This window comes from Capricornis sumatraensis, chromosome 20 (assembly GCF_032405125.1).
Source record: "Capricornis sumatraensis isolate serow.1 chromosome 20, serow.2, whole genome shotgun sequence".
In the NCBI taxonomy this organism is placed as follows: Eukaryota; Metazoa; Chordata; class Mammalia; order Artiodactyla; family Bovidae; genus Capricornis; species Capricornis sumatraensis.
Window position 1 is genome coordinate 42,004,911 of NC_091088.1, and position 21,909 is coordinate 42,026,819.

At 41.7% G+C, this 21,909-nt stretch overlaps 1 protein-coding gene across 1 annotated transcript in view; it reads left to right on the plus strand.

Annotated features, from left to right (window-relative positions):
• Positions 1-2,618: 2,618 nt before the first annotated feature.
• The window catches only part of SNTB2 (syntrophin beta 2), a 66,580-nt gene continuing 47,289 nt past the window's right edge, over positions 2,619-21,909 (plus strand). The window contains exon 1 of the mRNA XM_068992832.1: positions 2,619-3,198. Within this exon, the coding sequence (XP_068848933.1) occupies positions 2,619-3,198 (580 nt within the window). The remainder of the gene's footprint in view (positions 3,199-21,909) is intronic.

A 21,909-nucleotide genomic window follows, 5' to 3' on the forward strand; every position in this document is an offset into this window, starting at 1 on the left:
ATAACCTTCAGAGGGATTATGTGAAATGACTGCAGCGCAGGAGGCACTGAATTTCAGTCAATCACATGTTTAATGAGTTCCTTCTCTGCAAGGTGGTATTTTTGGAAGAGTGGGGAACAAAAGGAAGTCAATGGGTGGTTCCTGCCCTCCTGTATTCTGTAACCTACTTGGACAAACAAGCAAGGCACAGAATAAAGTTGTTCAAAGGACAAAAAAATCCCAACAAATTGGGAAGACGGCAAAACTGGGGTGAGATCTTGCAAGGTGGTTAAGTGGTTAAAAGGGGCAGGAAGCGTTTAGAAGGATGGCCTCCACCAGGAATGTGCGGGGTGTTGTTGGGAGACTCTGGGTGAGTTTGGCCAATCTGAAAGTGGTGATGAAAGAGAATATGGAAAATTAAGTTCTGATGGAAGAGCTTATAAAACCAGTTCAATAGTTTGGAATCCCAATATCAGTCTCCATTACCTTCTCTCTTCCTAGGCTTATTTTGTTATATAACTTATGTAAGTGCCCTCACCTACTATTTAGTTGTAAGATCTATGACTTCCTTCAGTTCTGTTGACCAAAAGGTCATGACATTTTTGGAAAGAATTTCCAGCACTTCCCTTTTGCTCATCAGGGTATCTTCAAGTGCCCAACCTTTGGGTGAATATGTACATAAAAGGTTCAAAATTGTGCTTATACTCTAAGGAATCAGCTGCCAAGTGCTCTCTAATAAGCAGAAATTTCACATAACTCAGGCCTCTAGGGGCTCATGCCTCAGCTGGAGCAAAGCCAGAAACGTCTGTGACTACAGGTGCACGTGGGCACATCGAGACCTGCCGGAACAGTGAGCTGGCCTCACTGCAGTTGATTTAGGAGAGGCTGGAGGGTTGAGCTTCTGCTGACACTTGCAGCTTGGAAAATCCTGCTCTGCTAATTGCAAAGAGGATTCTGCTGTAATGATTTTTTAGGGGTAAGATACTCTTCTCATTGTGAATTCTTTCTTCACTTGGGCTCTGGGTGATTTTCTAGTCTCTATTTTTATTGTTTTCACTTCTGGTATAGGAGGCTCTTTGAAAGTTTCTGCCCGTACTTGAATGTGCATTCAGAGTGTTGCATGGACACAGCTTACGAGCTTCAACATGAACTTCATGAGCAAGCAGGTATACAAACCCCTTTTACAGGAATTGGTGTACACTCCCTGGGTTGGCATCCCCCTTCTCTCTCCCCTCCCCCCCGCCAACTCCCCTCCTGCCCAAATGAAAATAGGGGAATTTTACTTTTCCTGCCAAAAAAAAAAGGAACGTTTGAGGGCACGGTGATCTCATGTTTTTGAGATCAATCTTTCCAGCGTGATTTCTGGACCTCATCCTTGAGGTCTGGACTTCTGTTTTTTTTTTTTTTTTTTTTTTAAAAGCACTGGACCAGGAGGGTAGGAGACGTGAGTTGTCTGTTTCTTCACTGTGAGCTTTGGGCCAGAATCTTCGACTTTCTGGGCCTCAGTTTCCTCAGCTCTTTTTTTATTGTGTAATTTTAAGGTGAGATAGCTGATTTATTCTCCCCATTCTACTAAAGCAGTGTCTTTTTTTCCTTTGAGTATAATTGCTTTACAGTGTGTTACTTTCTGCTCTTCAAGCCCATGAAACTGTAAGAAGCCAGTGGATTGTATCACCTGTATCTTTGGATAAAAACCGCTGCAGGCCCTACATTGTGCAGTGTTTCTGGGGAGGCCCATGTGCACTTGCCCTAACATAAGGCCATGGCCTCCAGGGTGAGAAAGTCAGATCTACAAATTCAAGTCCAAACACTTCCAAATATGTGGTTATATGCGGCGTTTTACACTCGTATCCTGTCATTGCCACTGACCCTATCCTCTCTTGACATTGGATTCTGGCATCTCCCTAAGTAACCATCATTTTACAGATATCTTTGAGACCTACCTATCGTGACTGCGGGGCTAAAGATATTTTTCCTCTGACATTACTGGCAAGTAAACAGGGGATTACAAAGCAGAGTGACAAATGCTCAGACTTTTGAGTTTCATTGTCACCTCTATAAAGCTGACCCCCGACCCAACTAAATGTTCTCATCTGCTCACAGGGCATTTTGTACTTGACACTCACCACATACTATAACATCAGGTTAGCTGATTCTCTTTGTTTTCCTCCCCAACTAGACTCTCAGCTCTCAGCTGTGGTGCATTTTATTCATCTCATCTCCAGGCCTCAAAAAGGAGCACACTTGGCGGAGCGTTCTGTAAACCAATCAATGCAAAAGTGTACCTGCAACTGGGTCTTGCAGGCTTGCAAAGTACCTCTCGAAGCTGATTTTACTCTCTGTGCCCAGGCAGCTCTGGCGAGTTGCACGGTAGAGGTCAGGAGCTGGGAGTGGGGAGATCGGAGGCGTACGAGGGAGAACGTGAGACAGCCCAAACCACGCGAGCTGCCCACGTCCGGTGAACTGTAACCCGCTGGACCGCCGGCAACTCCTTAACCTCCCGGAAGCGGCTCGGCTGTCCTCTCCCCGCACCTCCGGAAGGTGGGCGTGGCCTCATGAATAATGAATCACCGCCGGGGGCGGGGCCGGACCCGCCCCCACGGGCGGGAAGGGGGAAGCGCCGAGGCTGCCTGACTGGAATGAGGGTAGCTGCGGCGACTGCGGCGGCGGGAGTGGGGCCGGCCATGGCGGTGTGGACGCGGGCCACCAAAGCGGGGCTGGTGGAGCTGCTCCTGAGGGAGCGCTGGGTCCGAGTGGTGGCCGAGCTGAGCGGGGAGAGCCTGAGCCTGACGGGCGACGCCGGGGCGGCTGAGTCTGAGCCCGCTCTCGGGCCCGCGGCGGCCGCCTTCAACGGCCTCCCGAACGGCGGTGGCGCCGGCGACTCGCTGCCCGGGAGCCCGAGCCGCGGCCTGGGGCCCCCGAGTCCACCCGCGCCGCCGCGGAGCCCGGCGGGCGAGGCGGGCGCGTCACCGCCGGTGCGCCGCGTCCGTGTGGTGAAGCAGGAGGCGGGCGGCCTGGGCATCAGCATCAAGGGCGGCCGCGAGAACCGGATGCCGATCCTCATCTCCAAGATCTTCCCGGGACTGGCGGCCGACCAGAGCCGGGCGCTGCGGCTGGGCGACGCCATCCTGTCGGTGAACGGCACCGACCTGCGCCAGGCCACCCACGACCAGGCCGTGCAGGCGCTGAAGCGCGCGGGCAAGGAGGTGCTGCTGGAGGGTGAGCCGGGCCGGCGGGCGGGCGGCGCTGGGCTGGGCTGGCCGGCGCTCACTTTGTTCTGCCACCCTGCCCCCTTTGCGGGGCCAGCCCCTTCCCTCCCACTCGGAGACCTCACCTTCCCCTCTGCTGGCGGCAGGCTTCCCCACAACGCCGTTGCTGGGGCTTTGGAGATGGAAAAACTGATGCTCCCTGCAGGAAAAGTTGGGCAGCCGCCGAAGTGTGGCTTGCAGTCCCCTAGGAAGGTTTTAGTTTGGAGCAGCCGTGCTTGAAGCCCCGCCTCTGCACGCTAAGCTGACACTAAGAACTAGAACAGGACTTCTGAAGGTCTCCGTTTGCCTCCTGAGTGGCGCTTTCTTCACTCACCTCTGGTTTCTTAGGCCAGGCAGATCTGTTTAAAAAAAAAATTTCATCCACACCGATGCCAGCGGTATGCTTGGGCAGACCACCAAAACGCTGGTTAATTTATGGGAATTTAACCCATCATTGGCTCTCAACAATAACCAAAGGAGATCATGGCACTTCATCGAAGCCAGAAAGCTGAAACAGCAAGTTTGTGTGGTTAATGAGCCTTGTTTAACAGTGGAGGCTCACGTGTTTGAACATTTACTGCCAACTAGAATTTTGCCCCTTTTTGCAGGAGACGGGGTGCCAGCTTCCTATCATTCACAGGCTTCAAGGCTTTAAGCTTGAATTCAGAAGCCTGAAGTGTTAAATCTCAAGTCATGTTTGAATAGTCAAGATTATTCTTTTAAGTTTGAATGTGATCTGTTACCTGAGTCTTTTATGGAACTAAGGCAAAATAAATTTTATCTTCTTGAAGGACTCATGCATGTTGGAGGTAATACTACTTCAGAAATTTTTGAGCGATCAGCCTTCTTTCACCCATTCAGTCATTTAAGAGGCATTTATTGCTGACAATATAGAAGAGGATATAAAAGATGATGTGTCTCTATTTGGTGTCTAGTTGGGAAAATGATAGAAAAATGCAAAACAACTTATAAATTATAGATTGTGGAGTGCAAACTATATGGATACCAAGGGAGTGCAAAGTTAGGAAGTAGTGGAAATCAGCTTGATCAGGGAGGAGTTTTTCAAGAAGCTGAGTCTTGAGCCAGGTCTCCAAGGAAGTGATGGACATAGGCAGGGATGAGTCAAGAGGGTATTCCTGGCAGAGGAAGAACAGAAGGGAAGGGGTGGGGAGTGGAGGTAGGAAGGGGCCAGTCGTCAAACTGACTGAGGGGCAGAAGTCTAGCTTGGCAAAGTGATTTTCACTTTTTCCTAAATCTGCTAGTAAACATTTGGGAAGGTGTTAGTTTCCAAGTAAATATTTTAATGTGCTCTAATTGTGAAATTCCAGTCTCCCACCTTATAATATCCTATTTATAAATATTTATATTTCACTTAGGTGGGGCTAGGCACTACTCAGAAATTAGTGTTAGTAAAAGGAGTAAAATTATAAATTGTGGCGATGTGGGTTGTATGTGTGTAAAAAAAGAAAGAGTTGCCGTAAATGTGTGTCTTGAAATTGTGCTAGCTAAGAATTTGGTTATAAATTCTTAGAGCCAGAATAGCTGACTGTAGTACTATTTATGTGGTGCTCAGTGGTGATGGGCAGATGTTTTAGCTCTTAACCCATATCTATATTTTTTAAATCTAGTTTTTGTTTAGATATAATTTGAATGTGGTATTCATACCACTTAAATAAAAATCATCTAGTAAACACTTCATAGTATTCATTAACCTAAAATAGGCCACATATGCTTTTAGAAGGAGGCTTTACAAATGGCAGTATAACATTTAGTGAATGTTTGTTTACCTAACACAGGTTCTACCTTATTTTCCTATTTTCTAAAAGACAAGACATTTTTGTTCTTATATGTGTGGAGAGGTATGAAACTGAACTTTAAAAATCAAAGGATATAAAAATAAAATTGCTTATAATATGCAGAAGCACTGCAAACAGTGATTTCATAGAATCAGTCAAACGTTTAAAATTGAGAACTAGTGACCCATCCAAGAAGGCTACTTTTAAAAGATAGATTTTTATGCTTAGAGTTTTAGAATTGAATGATCCTTCCATTTGATGTCTCAAAACTTGAAAAACTACCTTAACATAGCACAGTTTAACATAGCACAGTGATGCTCTTTTGTGGTACGTGCAGGGAATTTTAGGCATGCCTTTATCACCCCCAGGCAAAGCAAAGCTGTACTCTCTGGTTGCCTGTGGTTAGGGAACCCAGTGAATTGAAGGTTTTTTTTTTTTTTTTTTAATCTCATGGATTTGTAGGGATTATTCATTCATACATCAAAGGTTTATTCAGCTCTTCCACTTGCCAGAGTCGCTTAAAAATAGTCTGATTTCTGCCCTCAGGAAGTTTAGAGTTGAGATAAGAGAGAGTTAAGAAATAGTACAGCTAAGGGCTAAAAACTGTGAGAATACAACTCTGGAGAGGGTGTAGTACAAAGAAAGACCCTTGTGGGCATCAGAGGTTGAGGATGCCCAAGAAGAGATTGATGGAGAAGTTCAAGTTTGAATCAAGCCTTCCTCTAAGGAGAGAGCTACCACCAGTAAAGACAAGTGAGAGACCTGAAGAAGTCATTTTGCCCAGGGAGGTTAGAGCACAAATGAGGGCTTTGTGGTCAGCTAGACCAGGGTATGTTTCTGGCTAGTGGTTTGTAAACCCTAGGCAAGTTACTCAACCTTGCTGCACCTTAGTTTCCTCATCTGTAAAACCAGGATGATGATAACACCTCTTCACAGGGCTGTTGTTCATTTGACAGTTTTTGTGCCGGGAGCCTTTGGGGGAACTGGGAATAGAAGCAGTAAGCAACAGTAATGAAAACAAAGTCTGAATAAGGAAGGTAGGACTGGGTCATGAAGGTATGCTACGAGTTAACAAAGACTCTCAGAATAGCCAGAATATCAATAAGAATAAGTTATTTAAGGTGAACAGGTCAAGAATGATTTTGCATTTCTTGCATGCAGACCCATTTTTCTAATCTTGTTTTCCTGTCATCCTTCGTGTAGGCCAACTTTTTTATCCTTAAATTTTGCATTTACTTTTCCATCCCTCTGATTGTTCCTGTTCCCTCACACTTGCTGCTCAGAACCTTATAACTTGCTAATAAGCTTGTACTTGTAGTTTTGACTAATGTCTGATGTTAAGATATGCAGAGATACACAGATTTTCAGCATAAAGGGGTGACTGCTCTTTCATCATATTGTATGAGTTAAACTATATCTCTGTGTTAGAGAGAGTCTATCCAGAAAGCTTCTAGAATTTATATTTGAATTAGACTACACATTGAAAAGTGTTCCAGAGGAGGTTAGGGAAGACAGAATGGTGTTCATTGTAACATCTGAAATTTGAGAAAAGAATCAGTAAAATTTTGAAGCAATTCTCGTTGGAATATTGCTGGAAAATCATCTTTTATTGTGTAAATATGATTCTAAAATTATTGTTATCAAATCTATGGAAAAGAAAATAGTTAAGTATGTAGAGAAAGTAGACTGATGTGAAATTTAATTTCAGAGCTGAAAATAATTTTTGTATCTAGAATAGTTTGAGATTTTGAGTGTCATATATGACTGATGCTTTGTGTTTGTTAAAGGACATGTAACTACTGATGTTATTAGGCTGCTCATTTGAAGAAGCTAGTTTGGGTTCTTAAACTGCTGTTTTCTTCACTGTGTGTTGGAAAGTTTGAGAGTCTTCTAGAGAAAACATTTTACATTTTCTTTGAGACTTTGCCATATATATTCATCAGTCTGTGTCTTAAAGAACCACTAAATTGTCAGGGCATTTTATGTTTCTGGATTTTGTTTTTTTTTGACTAGCCTCATTGTATTTCATTTGAGTGATTAAGCATGTTTATATAAGCAGCCACATGTTTGTAACCAGATTATTTCTTATAGAGTCCCCTTCATGCTAAAATATGCTCTCTAAATTATTAGAAAAATATGAGAAATTTATTGGTTCTAATACAGAGTGGTTATGAAAATTCTAAGAGCATTTTTGGAAACCATACCTGGGCTTTAATTTAGATCTCAACTGTAATTCAGAACTTCAGCTGATGTATTCCCTGGTCTATAGTCCTTCAAGGATAAAGGTTACTTTACTTTGTGATCAGATGTGTATCTTTGTACCTGAGGGATGAGGGCCTGTGCCTATGGAACAGTGTTCTGCTGGGCTTAGCAGACTGGGTCATTGGAGGATCCAATCACTGTCCTTGGATAGGCCAGCGTACTCTCCTCACCAGCTAAACAGATGATGCTGCTTGCTTGTATTTCCCACTGAATAGCATGACAGTGCCTTAAAGTTTTTACCTGGGTTTTAAAATTATATGTGCATTTTCATGTGTATTTTCTCATTTGACCTTTACATCGTCCTCTGAGGCTGGTGTTGATTGCACTGAAGTTCATTCATGTTAAGTGAGTTACTGAATGTCTCAGAATTTCTCTTTATTTTTAGGGGAAAAACGTTCCTGTTTCTTGTGAGCATGAGGAAAAGTCTTACCTGGAATTTAAAAAATTGTAAAATAAAAAAAAGTCTCATCTTGCAGATAAAGGATAAATGACCAAAGAGGTCAAATAAGCATGTTTAAGGTCATCTAACTAACCAGTTATGGAACTTGGACTAAGACCCAGTTAGTTCACTGCTGTCTCCCTGGCACCATGATATCTACGGCCAGTCAGTCAGAACTTGTGGCGTCTCATGCATCATCACGTTGCAGCATGCAAAAGCAGCTGACGATGGTCGGTCCCTGGCCTCGGAGAACGTGGACTGAAACTGGGGAGAGAAAACCTCCCAACAGAGAGGAATTGCTGCAATGTACAGTGCTCACTCTTCAAGAATTCTCTGAAGAGGTGATCCTCTGGGGGATGGAAGAGTCAAGTGTGACCTCATGGGGAAAGGATACTTTTGTCTGAGCTTGAAGGATGAGTTGCTCCTCTGTAGTTGGAAGGCAGTTCAACATGAGGAGGTAACATGCGCAGAAGCCAAAGCAAGCATGACTTGTGATAGGAAGTGACAATAGGAATGGACTTGGGGGAAGAAAATTAAGCCAAGTAGATAAGTTGAAACCAGATTATGCAAGGCCTTGAAAGCAGGCCAAGGAATTTGGACTTTTTCACTCTGTCAACCTTAAGTATCTACTGCAAGTAAGGTGTTCTGGTAGATGCTGGGAACTCAAAATTGGGAGTAACCCCTGCCCTTTAGGCTTGTAGGGAAGCAGTTATGCAGACTGTGATAAATGTTTTAAAAGAGATGAGAATATGGTGCCCTGGAAGCAGAGGTAGAAGTGCAAAGGAGATGGCCCATCAAAGGCAGGGAAGTGATGAGCAGCTGGTGTGTGGAGAGAAGTGAAGCGTGGGAAGGTGTGGGAAGGGTGTGGCAGCAGAGCAGGCTGGAAAGGTGGGCAGAGACCAGGTTGGTGGGCAGTGCCAAGCAGTGGGCTCTAAGTGGAGTTTATATTTGCAACCTAAAACCTAAAAGAAGAACTTTAGTTGCATTAGTGTTTATAGATAACCCTGGTTCTCTTCCTCAGTCTTATAAGACAGTGACATTTCATACTTGATGCACAGGGTGATGTCTCCAGGGAAGAGTGAAAGCTTCACAGAGCACAGGAGTTGAGAGTGGTGACTTGGTTCATTTTTCTGCTCCTATCATTGCAACTTATTACTTGAGCCTGGTTGAGTAGATTTATGATATATTATCTGCTTTTAACTACATTTATCTTTACAAAGTGAGCAGGTGGCTTAAAGATTTGCACAGAGAAACCTTGGATTCACGATAAGTCTAGCAATACAAATAATAACAAAAAAGTCGTTTTACTTTTCTCCTGGTAGGAGTTCTTTGTCACATTTCAGGGTAATCCTGTCTGTTAAGACATCAACCTAAAAAATGAAATCATCAAGAAAAGTATTTAAAATGTGGATTAACACATTACCTTTAGTAATGAACTATATAAGGCTGTGTTGTACTTTGAATCATACAGTAGCTAATGATGGCATAACTTCATCAGGGATATATTTAGTGGATTTATTTCATCTTTATCTCATTCATTCTTGATGTTCATGTCTTGTATATGTTTTATAATATGTATGCTTTAACGAATATTTGTAGGATGAGCACGTAGGCTCACATATTTACTGATGGGTGTGTACTATCAAGAGTTTCAGATCTGGCAAGCCACCCAGGTTGTTAAAAGTGCTTTAAATAAGGAGTGCTTTAAACAAAGGAGCAATCTGCCAGAAAGAGTGGCAGATGCGGAGTGTAGGAGCTCAAGACTATGAGGTCAGGGAAAGCACTTAGGAGCCTGTTGGGACACCGTAAAGCTAGTGAGACTGGATAGGACAGTTATGAAGCTGAAAGATACTAAGTAGATAGAAGTGGTGATTCTAAATGATGTTTGGAGGAGGAAAGGAAAAGAGAGAGAGGATAACCCCTAGATGTCTGGCCTGGGAAAGTGGATAACTGTGAAACCAGAATGAATGGGGGAGGAACTCATTTTTTTGTGGGGAAGAGAAGTTTGGTTTTGGACTTGTAGAATTTGAGTCACCTGTGTGACATCCTGGTGCAGATGGCTGATACAGGTCTGTAGTCAAGAGAAATGTCGGAAATGAGCTGAAGATTCATGAGATGTTACTGTAGGAGGGATGATTGATGCCATAAGTGTCGATGTAATCGTTAGGAGAGTGCAAATTAAAGAGAAGTGGGGACAGGATGGAACCCTGCAGAACTGATCTATTTAAAAGCAAGAGTGGAGGAACAGAAATCTGGAAAGAAGTGGTTTCAAAAAGGAGGAGGTGATCAGTATCTTGAGATGCTGGCGAAGTCAAGAAGGAAACAGAAGTCCATTGGATTTGGTGATTAGAGAACAAGATCATGAGAGTTCTCTTAAGAGCAATTTCAGCTGAGTGACAGGAACAGAGAGCAGTGAATAGACCATACTTCTCAGCTTCTAAAGCTTCTCAGAAAAATAAATGCCACGAAGGTGGTAGCTAGAGTTGAATAAAGTATCCAAGAAGAATCCTACTTTTGTAGTTGTTTGTTTTTTATTTTGTTTTAAGGGAAAGAATTGCGACCTATTTGTACAGTAAGGAGAAAAGGCTGGCCGAGAAGGGAGAGGTTGAAGAGATAGAAGGGATGGGGAACTGATGCAATCCATTCTCGAGCCAGGAAGTGACATGATGGGAACAGAATTTTGGGTTGGCAGCAGTGGACGCACTGGATGCAATGCGAGAGGAAAGAGCAAAGGTAGGAAAAAGCACAGCTGTTGCAGAGAAGAGGAGTCCAACGCAGAGACGGTGACCACTGGAGGGGGTGACAGTGGTGGTGCTGGGAGCAGGGGCAGGTTCGATTCAAGGAACACTTTAAAGCAGGTGATTTCTTGCCAGGGAACAGCAGAATCCACTAGGGACCTTTTCCTGCCCAGATAGCCTCCTTCTGACTGCCTGGGACGCCCAAAGTTTGGACACTTGTAGAGAATCTCTGGCCTCTGTCACTAGCACAGGAATTTGATCCCTCAGAGTCGTTGGAGTGGAAACTAGAGAGCCACTGTTTTGAAGGAAGAAATGACAGGATGTGGGGGTAGATTGGATATAGTGAATTAACTCTGGGACAGGGACAGGGACGGCAGAAGCACTCAGCCATGTTATAAAGTCCTTAGGCAGCGTAACTCTTGTCAGCTGGCTGTGGGGTTGAGAAGAAAAATTTTAGTTTATAAACATCACATCTAGTCACATGGCATAAGAACATATTCTTCCTTTAAAGGTTTTATCCCCCTAGATTGGTGAAAGGAGTTTTGGGCTTCTGGAGAAATGATGGTATATTTGGGTGAGTTTAATATTTTGTATCTGGAGAAGTAACTGTTGATTTAGTTCCGTAAGTGCCATTCTAAGGAATATGCACTGAGTCTTTCATAAAATGTGTTTTCATTTCAGTGTGAAAACAAAAATTTGTGAAATAATTCTGTATATAAACAGTGCCAGTGATTATGATATCAGTAGATTTAAAAAGAGTAGAGTTACAAAACTCAAATTTGGTTTGGTTTCTGTGATCCGGCTCCCACGACATTGCTAGAATGATTCGACATGTAAACTAGGGAAGAATATGTGAAGTGCAACCTTTAGTTTTGGCCAAACCTCATGGCTTGCCAATCTCAGTACCCCATGAGTGAAAGTGAAAGCCCTAACCACTAGACTGCCAGGGAATTCCCAAAATGCAGCTTTTTACAAAAATTACTTTGACTTTTCTGCAACATTTTTTTCTTTCTACTGTCTTCTACTCTTTTTTTTTAAATTTTTCAAGTATTTCAAAATGCTTTATGAAAATAAAGTTGATGGGATAGAGAGATGAAAAAGTTGAATCTTTATCTTTAAATTTAATTAAGCTATTGTATATATAAAATATTTACTCCTCACACTTGGAAATTGGGGAGTTTTGAGTTTTCATTGAAAGAGACAAAGGTTTATTTTTGGTAAAATCAGTTGATAACAAGGTTTGTTTTTTTTTTTTTTAAGAAAAGATAATGCACGTGCGTTATTCAAGGCTTTTTTGGTTTCACCACCGGTTCAAATTGAAGGGTGGAAGTATTGGAAAGATATAGACAGGTCTCAGGACTCCAGGAAAAGCTGAGCCTCAGAAATGTCAAGGACCCAGGCAGTGCTGAGGACTACGCTTTCCACTTTTGCTCATGTCTCCTCATCTCAGAGCTTCTCTGTTTTTCTCTGAGAACGTTCTTTTGCAACAGCTTTGTTCTAGTCCTTTTACGGTTTCACTTTTTAATCTACACCAGGTTTATTTTGACATAGGTATGCGAGAGATTCCACTTTCTATGCTTTTCCAAATAGTTAACGACTGTCTCAGCATTTGTCAAATAAACCTCTTGTGTGCACTGTCTACCCACTCCAGTGTTCTTGTCTGGAGAATCCCAGGGACAGAGGAGCCTGTTGGGCTGCCATCTATGGGGTCGCACAGAGTCGGACACGACTGATGCGACTTAGCAGCATGCACTGTCTGCTAGATTGATGGGGCTGCCTGGAGTGCCATGTGGGGAAAGATTCCAAAGCCATATCTGGGTGCAGCAGGAGAACAGTCTATGCTTAACTAGGGACGTCTGCAATGAGTGTGCTGCTTTGAGGTATATAATACACATGCTACATACCTGTCACCGTAGGAATGACCCATTCTTCCCTCACTGATTTGAATTGTACCATTGTTTATATGTTTAATTTTTATATTCTGCAATCTGATTCTGGACTTTTTATTTGAGTGTTTTGTAACCACACCGTATGTTGTAACTTTAACAGTTAATAACTGATCATTCAAGTGGATTACACCATTCAAGAAGAATTTGGAAAAATAACAATGAATAATTAGAGGCTGGTGTACTTACTTATTTATCCAGATAAATTTTGGAGTGATTTTATCATTTCTTAAATCCTTTGGGATTTTGATTAAAATTGTATTAAATCCATAAATTAATTTTTAAGAAAACTGAGATCTTTGTAATATCTCTTTCCCAGTCAATTTGCCAGAAGTATTGGACCTCACTCATATATTCCAGGCATGTAGCAGGAGATAACGGGATGTTCTGGTTGGCCAGCCTAAATCACATGGGAGTTTCTCAAAAGATAATCAAGCTGATGTTACCAAAAGAAGGGGGAGTGGATGGTAGGCAGACATAAACAACCGACACCCACTCCAATGTTCTAAAACCACCAGAGGTTCATAGTAGAGATTAAATGAGAAACTACCATATAAGTGAAGAGATTTAGAAACTTTATAAACAGCTATAAAAGGAAACCAAGAAGAATACCTTTGCTTGGGTACAGGCGAGCTAGTTGGAGCATTTCAAAGATTCTTGAAACTCGAAAGTGCATAATAAATTATTAGTCTCAGCATTCTCTTTGGAACATCAATTTTATATACATTTCAGGCAACTTCTCCAGATTGTATTACGATTATTGTGTTATAACTAGGGAAAGAAAACTATCTGGAGCTTACGGACGGGACCTGGCGTCAGAGGTAGAATGGGATGGAGAAAAATCTTTGTCTATCAGAACAGACATAGACAGTTTTTTTAGTAAGAATTATTTTGGTTTGCAGAAACCCAAACCAAACGGAGCAGAAGTGGAATGTACTGCCTCATATAACTGCTAAGACTGGGGGTGGATCTAGGTTTAGGTCCAGAGGGATCCAAAGGCTCAAATTATCTTGGCTGCAACATCTGCTGTGGAGAATCTAATTCTGTGGAGTCAGCTAAGATGGCACCAGCAGTTGTAGGAATGTATTGCCCTAACTTAATAACCCCTTTAAAAAAGGACAGTTTTTATTCTAGCACCTGCAGTTTCTGGGAAGGACTCTGATTAACTCTGCTTTGTCTACCCTTGGGACATATCTCTGTTTCCACAATGGTGGAGACTACAATCCCGGCTTGCCCCATGTGCCCATCCTCGGTGTGTTGAGATCGGCAGCATCACCGAACTATGAAATGTGAAATAGAGTGGATGCTAAGCAAACTTATGTCCATGATAATAATGCAGACTTTGAAGCTAGAGTCCTTGAAATATTTTTGTAGCTAAATTGTAAAGTTTTTAAAAGTTAAAACAATAGAAATAAGTAATAATGACATTATTGAGACCTTTTCTCTGCTAAGCAATTTACATGCATTGTCGCAGTTTCTTTTAACAGCCCCGTGAGGCAGGTATCATCATGCCCATCTTAAATGTGAAGAAATTGAACCCTGCAGAGATGAAATAATTTGCCCAAGGTTGCAGCACTTGGATGGTAGAGGCACAGATTTATCAGACTCCACAGCTGCTGCTATTTACTGTTTTGATAGATCGCTTCTCCAATGAATCAGTTTAAGAAGCTAGCAAGCCTGAATACCAGTAGAATTTATCACTGTGATTGGCTTCATGTGCAGGAAGTCATGCTCTGGATTCTGGGTTGTTGCATCAGTCCTCTGAAGGGTATTATTGTTAGTGCCTCCCAGTCTTTGATTTTCCGTGCCAGGCACAAATAGATAGGTGTATGTGATTAATCAGTTCATTGAACACACACATTTCTGCTGGATACTCGGAGAAGTAGAAAGAAAACATGAGCCCCACCACCCTTACCTCCAAATGGCTTTATAAATGCTAATAAACTGACATAAGTTAATCTAGACTGTCTCATACATATTATACAAGTGATAGACAAATGCTGAGAGAACTTGCAGTGCAGGAATGACAACGTTAGGAATGTGTTTCTCTCAGGTGTGAGGGGGGCAGGCTGTGGTATTGGCGTGGGAGGTCTTCAGGATGAAGGTATTATTAATTTCTTCAAAGACTGTTGATTACACGCATCTATTTTGGCCACACTGTCAGGCTTGTGGGATTTTAATTTCCCAACCAGAGACTGAACCCAGGCTCCGGGCAGTGAAAGCACAGAGTCCTAACCACTGGACCACCAAGGAATTCTGTGAACTGCATTTATTTTTACAGTGAACATAAAGTAACAGTAACTGAAAAAATTAAGCTGACTCTTTGTTGTTCAGTCGTTCAGTCATGTCTGACTCTTTGCGACCCTGTGGACTGCAGCACGCCAGGCTTCCCTGTCCTTCACCATCTCCTGGGGCTTGCTCAAACTCATGTCCATTGAATTGGTGATGCCATCCAACCATCTCATCCTCTGTCGTCCCCTTCTCTTCCTGCCTTTAGTCTTTCCCAGCATCAGCCAAAACAGCCACAAAAAAGACTAAAGTGAAATTCTTAAAGTCATTGCTCACAACAGATGTTTTAATATTGATCTACTTTATCCATTTACAGTATAATAGAGTTGATTTTTATACTTGTTAATTTCATCTAGGATGCAGAATAATGATATCCTCACAAGATGAGTGCAAAGCATTTATACTGGAAAATAAATAATAGTTTTAAATGCTAGCAAGCTGTTTGTAGCAGCCAGGTCTTACAGGTATTCTCAGAAAGCCAAATTTGTAGGTTTTTTCCCACAATATATTTTGATAAGAAACATGTTTTCTTGAATGTTTTTCCTCTGCACTCTCTCTAAGGAGATTGTGGTTGGAGAAAGATCTCAATTTGCTCTTATTTCTCTACCACCCACCAGTTGACTCCCACTATTCTCCATCTATTTCTCATATTCCCTCCTACTTCCTCTGTGCTTGGGACTCAAGAGAAGTCTTTGGGATCTTTAAGCATCTCCACCCTTAGGGATATAGTCATAGAAACTGAGTCTTTTTTTTTTTTTTTTTTAGAAACTGAGTCTTGTACCAGAAATGCTTAGGTCCCAAACTGAAGCATGAGAGGACAAGATACTTAGGAAAAATAAAAAAAAAAACAGTAAAGCATTTCTAGTGACCATTAGTTCCCTATGTGACCTTGGAAAAAATATTAGCATTACAAGCCTTGCATTTCTTATCAATTAAAAATAAAATGCCTTTTAATTCTCATATTTTATAGTTCTATAATGACACAGAGAGTGCACAGTTACAGTTACTATAAACTGACTATAGAAATAGATGGATTGTCAGAGAGGATATAATCCAATTAATTTTAATGATAGTTCAGTTCAGTCACTCAGTCGTGTCCGACTCTTTGTGACCCCATGAATCACAGCACGCCAGGCTTCCCTGTCCATCACCAACTCCCGGAGTTCACTCAAACTCATGTCCATCGAGTCAGTGATGCCATCCAGCCAACTCATCCTCTGTCGTCCCCTTTTCCTCCTGCTCCCAATCCCTCCCAGCATCAGGGTCTTTTCCAATGAGTCAACTCTTCGCATGAGGTGGCCAAAGTATTGGGAGTTTCACCTTCAGCATCATTCCTTCCAAAGAACACCCAGGACTGATCTCCTTCAGAATGGACTGGTTGGATCTCCTTGCAGTCCAAGGGACTCTCAAGAGTCTTCTCTAACACCACAGTTCAAAAGCATCAATTCTTCAGCCCTCAGCTTTCTTCACAGTCCAACTCTCACATCCATACATGACCACTGGAAAAAACGTAGCCTTGACTAGACGGACCTTTGTTTGCAAAAGTAGTGTCTCTGCTTTTGAATATGCTATCTAAGTTGGTCATAACTTCCCTTCCAAGGAGTAAGCGTCTTTTAATTTCATGGCTGCAATCACCATCTGCAGTGATTTTGGGGCCCCCCAAAATAAAGTTTGACGCTGTTTCCACTGCTTCCCCATCTATTTCTCATGAAGTGATGGGACCAGATGAGATATTCCAAATATAGTGAAGCTCTCTGATCATTCAGATGGAACCTCAGCATTTATAATACTTCATTCTGCAGTTTATTTATTGACTGTACCTGAGGGCATGTAAGATTTTTTAGTTCCCCTGACCAGGGATGGAATCTGTGTCCCCTGCAGTGGAAGTATGGAGCTCTAACCACTGGACCGTCAGGGAATTCCCTCAACTTTATTGTTGAGAGAGAGATACACAGAAGTGCCAGATAAGAAATTTGCAGAAAAATCAGCTTTTGCTCTTCTGTTCTTTAGTCGTGTCTACCTTTCATTATAGCTAGTAACTAATCTTTAGAACAGCATAGCCAACATTTATTAAGCTATCTTTTACTCCAAGCAGAGGAGAATCACTTAAGGAAGAAGGAAAACTGAGCAATCTAGATTACAATTAATTTTGCCACTGATTACCGTGTAACTTGAGGTTTGTTCATTGTTCTTTAGTGAGCAAGGGCAAGACTATCTTAATGAATATTGCAAAGAAAAACCAAAACCTGGGACTTAGATGCCAAATAATTCCTTTTTCTTTGCCCCTTTTCAGTTCAGTTTAGTTCATTCGCTCAGTCGTGTCTGACTCTTTGCGACCCCATGAATCGCAGCATGCCAGGCCTCCCTGTCCATCACCATCTCCCGGAGGTCACTCAAATTCACGCCCATTGAGTCGGTGATGCCATCCAGTCATCTCCTCCTCTGTCATCCCCTTCTCCTCCTGCCCCCAATCCCTCCCAGCATCAGAGTCTTTTCCAGTGAGTCAACTCTTCTCATGAGGTGGCCAAAGTACTGGAGTTTCAGCTTTAGCATCATTCCTTCCAAAGAACACCCAGGGCTGATCTCCTTTAGAATGGACTGGTTGGATCTCCTTGCAGTCCAAGGGACTCTTTATTATATTTATTTGTGTTGACCATTATTGTCAAGCAAATTTATTCATGGAATAAATTTAGGAATTTAGATGTCAAAGAGTAGAACACAGCTGACTGAACAGCAACAGCGAGGAAGAAGAATGGAGTTGGGGAGAGGTTCATGGGGGCTTTTTGTTAGGAAATAAAGCTGAACAAATAGGACAGAATTTTAAGATTGATAAAGTTGAGTTATGTGAATGTTCATTATACTGTACTCTATGTATTTAAGCATATTTTAAATATTTCACAGCTTTTAAATTCAGATAAAATTTAGCCAACTGTCCAGTTTTTCTTTATGCTGGATCACTTAACTATCACTTTGATTCTGACTTCTTAACATTAAAAAAAACTTGAAGTATAATTAACATACAATAATGTGTTGTTCATTTCAATGAATTTTTACCATTTTATACACCTGTGTAACCACTACATAAGCTATAGAACATTTCTCTCACCTCCAGAAAGTTCCCTCATGGCCATTTCCAGTCAATTCCTTTCCCCACCCCACCCCTAGGAACCATTTTTAAATTTCTTTCACCACAAATTAGTTTTGTCTATTCTTTTTTTTCTAAATTTTATTTATCTGTTTTTGGCTGTGCTGGGTCTTCATTGCTGTGTACATTTGTGTGTGTGTGTGTGTGTGTGTGTGTGTGTGCAGGCTTTCTCTAGTTGCAGCAAGTGAGGGCTTCTCATTGCAGTGGCTTTTCTTGCAGAGCACAGGCTCTAGGGCACACAGGCTCATAGCCTCTAGGGCGAGAGCTCAGTGGTTGTGGCACATGGGCTTAGTTGCTCTGAGCCGTGTGGAATCTTTCTGGATCATGGATGGAACTCACGTTGCCTACATTGGCAGGGCAGGTGGATTCCTATCCACTGTGCCATGAGGTAAGTCCCAGTTTTGTCTGTTCTTGAAATTCATTGGAATGGAATCAAAAGTGTCGAAGTCCTTTTACCTAAATATTTACTGGGTTGTTTATCTCTTTGTTGTTGGTTTGTAGAACTCTTTATATATTCTAGACACAAGTCTGTTGTCAGATGTCTATGTTGTAACTATTTTTTCAATCCTGTATCTTGTCTACTCAATTTCTTTTTCTTTTTAAAGCTGTAAAATTGCCAGTTTTATTCCTCTGGCTGATAGATCAAGAGGTAATTTGAGGTTTACATTTTTTTTTAAACAATTCTTTCATCAAGAGTTTAGGTGCTCCAGTTGCCCTTATATAAACTGATTGCAAATTCTTTGATTGACTCTTAATTATGGAAAAACCTTTAATTCTTTTTGTGTGTTTGATGTGTTCTTTAAGAAATACATATAAGCAAAAAGAAAAAAATACGCAGAAATAGGCACAGTTAAATTTTTGATATATGTATGAATGTGTACACATATGCACACACACACACACAATTTGAGATTTTCTTCTACATATGTAAGCTGATACTAAATATACTTCCTTGTAGCCTATTAAATTTTACTTTATGATATGAGGTGAACATATTTTCATGCATATATGTGAAACTTCCCGATTGAAAAATAGACCTGGAGAATGTGTCAAAATAGAAAATCCAGATGCTGGTAACAAGGAAACTACCTAAAACAAAACTCCACCAGATGATTAAAAATAAAGCAAAAGTCAGAGAAACACCAGAAAATGCTAACAGAAAGAAAGCAGGGGCCAGTTTTTAATATTAGACCAAAAGGAATTCAAGGCCGAAAGCGAACAGGATGAGGAGGGCAGTGTGAATGTCTTTGTTTCCAGTTCAGTTCAGTCACATGCGACTCTTTGTGATCCCATGGAGTGCAGCACACCATGCTTCCCTGTCCATCACCAACTCCCAGAGCTTACTCAAACTCATGTCCATTGAGTCAGTGATGCCATCCAACCATCTCATCCTCTGTCATCCCCTTCTCCTCCTGCCTTCAATCTTTCCCATCATCAGGGTCTTTTCCAATGAGTCAGTTCTTTGCACCAGGTGGCCAAAGTATTGGGGTTTCAGCTTCAACATCAGTCCTTCCAATGAATATTCAGGACTGATTTCCTTTAGGATGGACTGGTGGGATCTCCTCACAGTCCAGGGGACTCTCAAGATTCTTCTCCAACACCACAGCTCAAAAGCATCAATTCTTTGGTGCTTAGCTTTCTTTATAGTCCAACTCTCACATCCATACATGACTACTGGAAAAACCATACCTTTGACTAGATGGATCTTCGTTGACAAAGTAATGTCTCTGCTTTTTAATATGCTGTCTAGGTTTGTCGTAGCTTTTCTTCCACGGAACAAGCATCTTTTAGTTTCAGGGTTGCAGTCACTATCTGCAGTGATTTTGGAGCCCCCCCAAAATAAAGTCTGTCACTGTTTCCATTGTTTCCCCATCTGTTTGCCATGAAGTGATTGGACCGGATGCCATGATGTTAGTTTTCTGAATGTTGAGTTTTAAGCCAACTTTTTCCTTTTCTCTTTCACTTTCAAAAGCCTCTTTAGTTCTTCTTCCCTTTCTGCCATAAGGGTGATGTCATCTGCATATCTGAGATGTGAAATATTGATACTTCTCCTGCAATCTTTATTCCAGTTTATGCTTCATCCAGCCCAGCATTTCTCATGATGTACTCAACATATAAGTTAAATAAGCAGGGTGACAATATACAGCCTTGACGTTCTCCTTTCCCAGTTTTGAAGCAGTCTGTTCCCTGCCCAGTTCTAACTGTTGCTTCTTGACCTGCATACAGATTTCTCAGGAGGCAGGTAAGCTGGTCTGGTATTCCCATCTCTTGAGGAATGTTCCACAGTTTGTTATGATCCACACAGTCAAAGTCTTTGACATAGTCAATAAAACTGAAGTAGATGTTATTCTGGAACTGTTGCTTTTCAATGATCCAACAGATGTTGGCAATTTAATCTCTGGTTCCTCTGGCTTTTCTAAATCCAGCTTGAACATCTGGAAGTTCATGGTTCACATACTTTTGAAGCCTGACTTGGAGAATTTTGAGCATTACCTTGCTAGCGTGTGAGATGAATACAATTGTGCACTAGTTTGAACATTCTTTGGCATTGCCCTTCTTTGGGATTGGAATGAAAACTGACCTTTTCAAAGGTCAGTTTTCCAAATTTGCTGGCATATTGAGTGCAGCTCTTTCACAGCATCATTTTAGGATTTGAAATAGCTCAACTGGAATTGCATCATCTTCACTAGCTTTGTTCATAGTGATGCTTCCTAAGGCCCACATGACTTCGCATTCCAGGATGTCTGGCTCTAGGTGAGTGATCACACCATCATGATTATCTGGATCATGAAGATCTTTTTTGTATAGTTCGTGATTTTTGCCACATCTTCTTAATGTCTTCTGCTTCTGTTAGGTCCATACCATTTCTGTCCTTTATTTTGCCCATCTTTGCCTGAAATGTTCCCTTGGTATCTCTATAGTTATCTTGAAGAGATCTCTAGTCTTTCCCATTCTGTTGTTTTCCTCTTATTTCTTTGCATTGATCACTGAGGAAGGCTTTCTTGTCTCTCCTTGCTGTTCTTTGGAACTCTGCATTCAAATGGGTATATCTTTCCTTTTCTCCTTTGCCTTTAGCTTCTCTTCTTTTCTCAGCTATTTGTAAGGCCTCCTCAGACACCCATTTTGCCTTTTTGCATTTCGTTTTCTTGGGGATGGTCTTGATCACTGCCTCCTGTACAGTGTCGTGAACCTCTGCCCATAGTTCTTCAGGCACTCTGTCTGTCAGACCTAATCCCTTGAATCTATTTGTCACTTCCACTGTATAACTGTAAGGGATTTGTTTAGGTCATACATGAATGGCCTAGTGTTCTCTCTACTTTCTTCAATTTAAGTCTGAATTTGGCAATAAGAAGTTCACGATCTGAGCCATAGTCAGCTCCGTCTTGTTTTTGCTGACTGTATAGAGCTTCTGCATCTTTGGCTGCAAAGACTGATTAAGTCTGATTTCAGTATTGACCATCTGGTAATGTCCATGTGTAGAGTCTTCTCCTGTGTTGTTGGGAGAGGGTATTTGCTATGACCAGTGCATTTTCTTGGCAAAACTCTATTAGTCTTTGCCCTGCTTCATTTTGTACTCCAAGGCCAAACTTGCCTGTTACCCCAGGTATCTCTTGTCTTCTTACGTTCCAGTCCCCTATAATGAAAAGGATATCTTTTTTTGGTGTTAGTTCTAGAAGGTCTTGTAGATCTTCATAGAAGTTTTCAGCTTCAGCTTCTTCAACATTATTGGTCGGGGCATAGGCTTGGATTACTGTGATATTGAATGGTTTGCCTTGGAAACGAACAGAGATCATTCTGTCATTTTTGAGATTGCATCCAAATGCTGCATTTGGGACTCTTGTGGACTATGATGGCTACTCCATTTCTTCTCAGGGATTCTTGCCCACAGTAGTAGATATAATGGTCATCTGAGTTAAATTCACCCATTCCAGTCCATTTTAGTTCACTGATTCCTAAAATGTTGATATTCAATCTTGCCATCTCCTGTTTGACCACTTCCAATTTACCTTGATTCATGTACCTAACATTCCAGGTTCCTATGCAATATTGTTCTTTATAGCATCAGA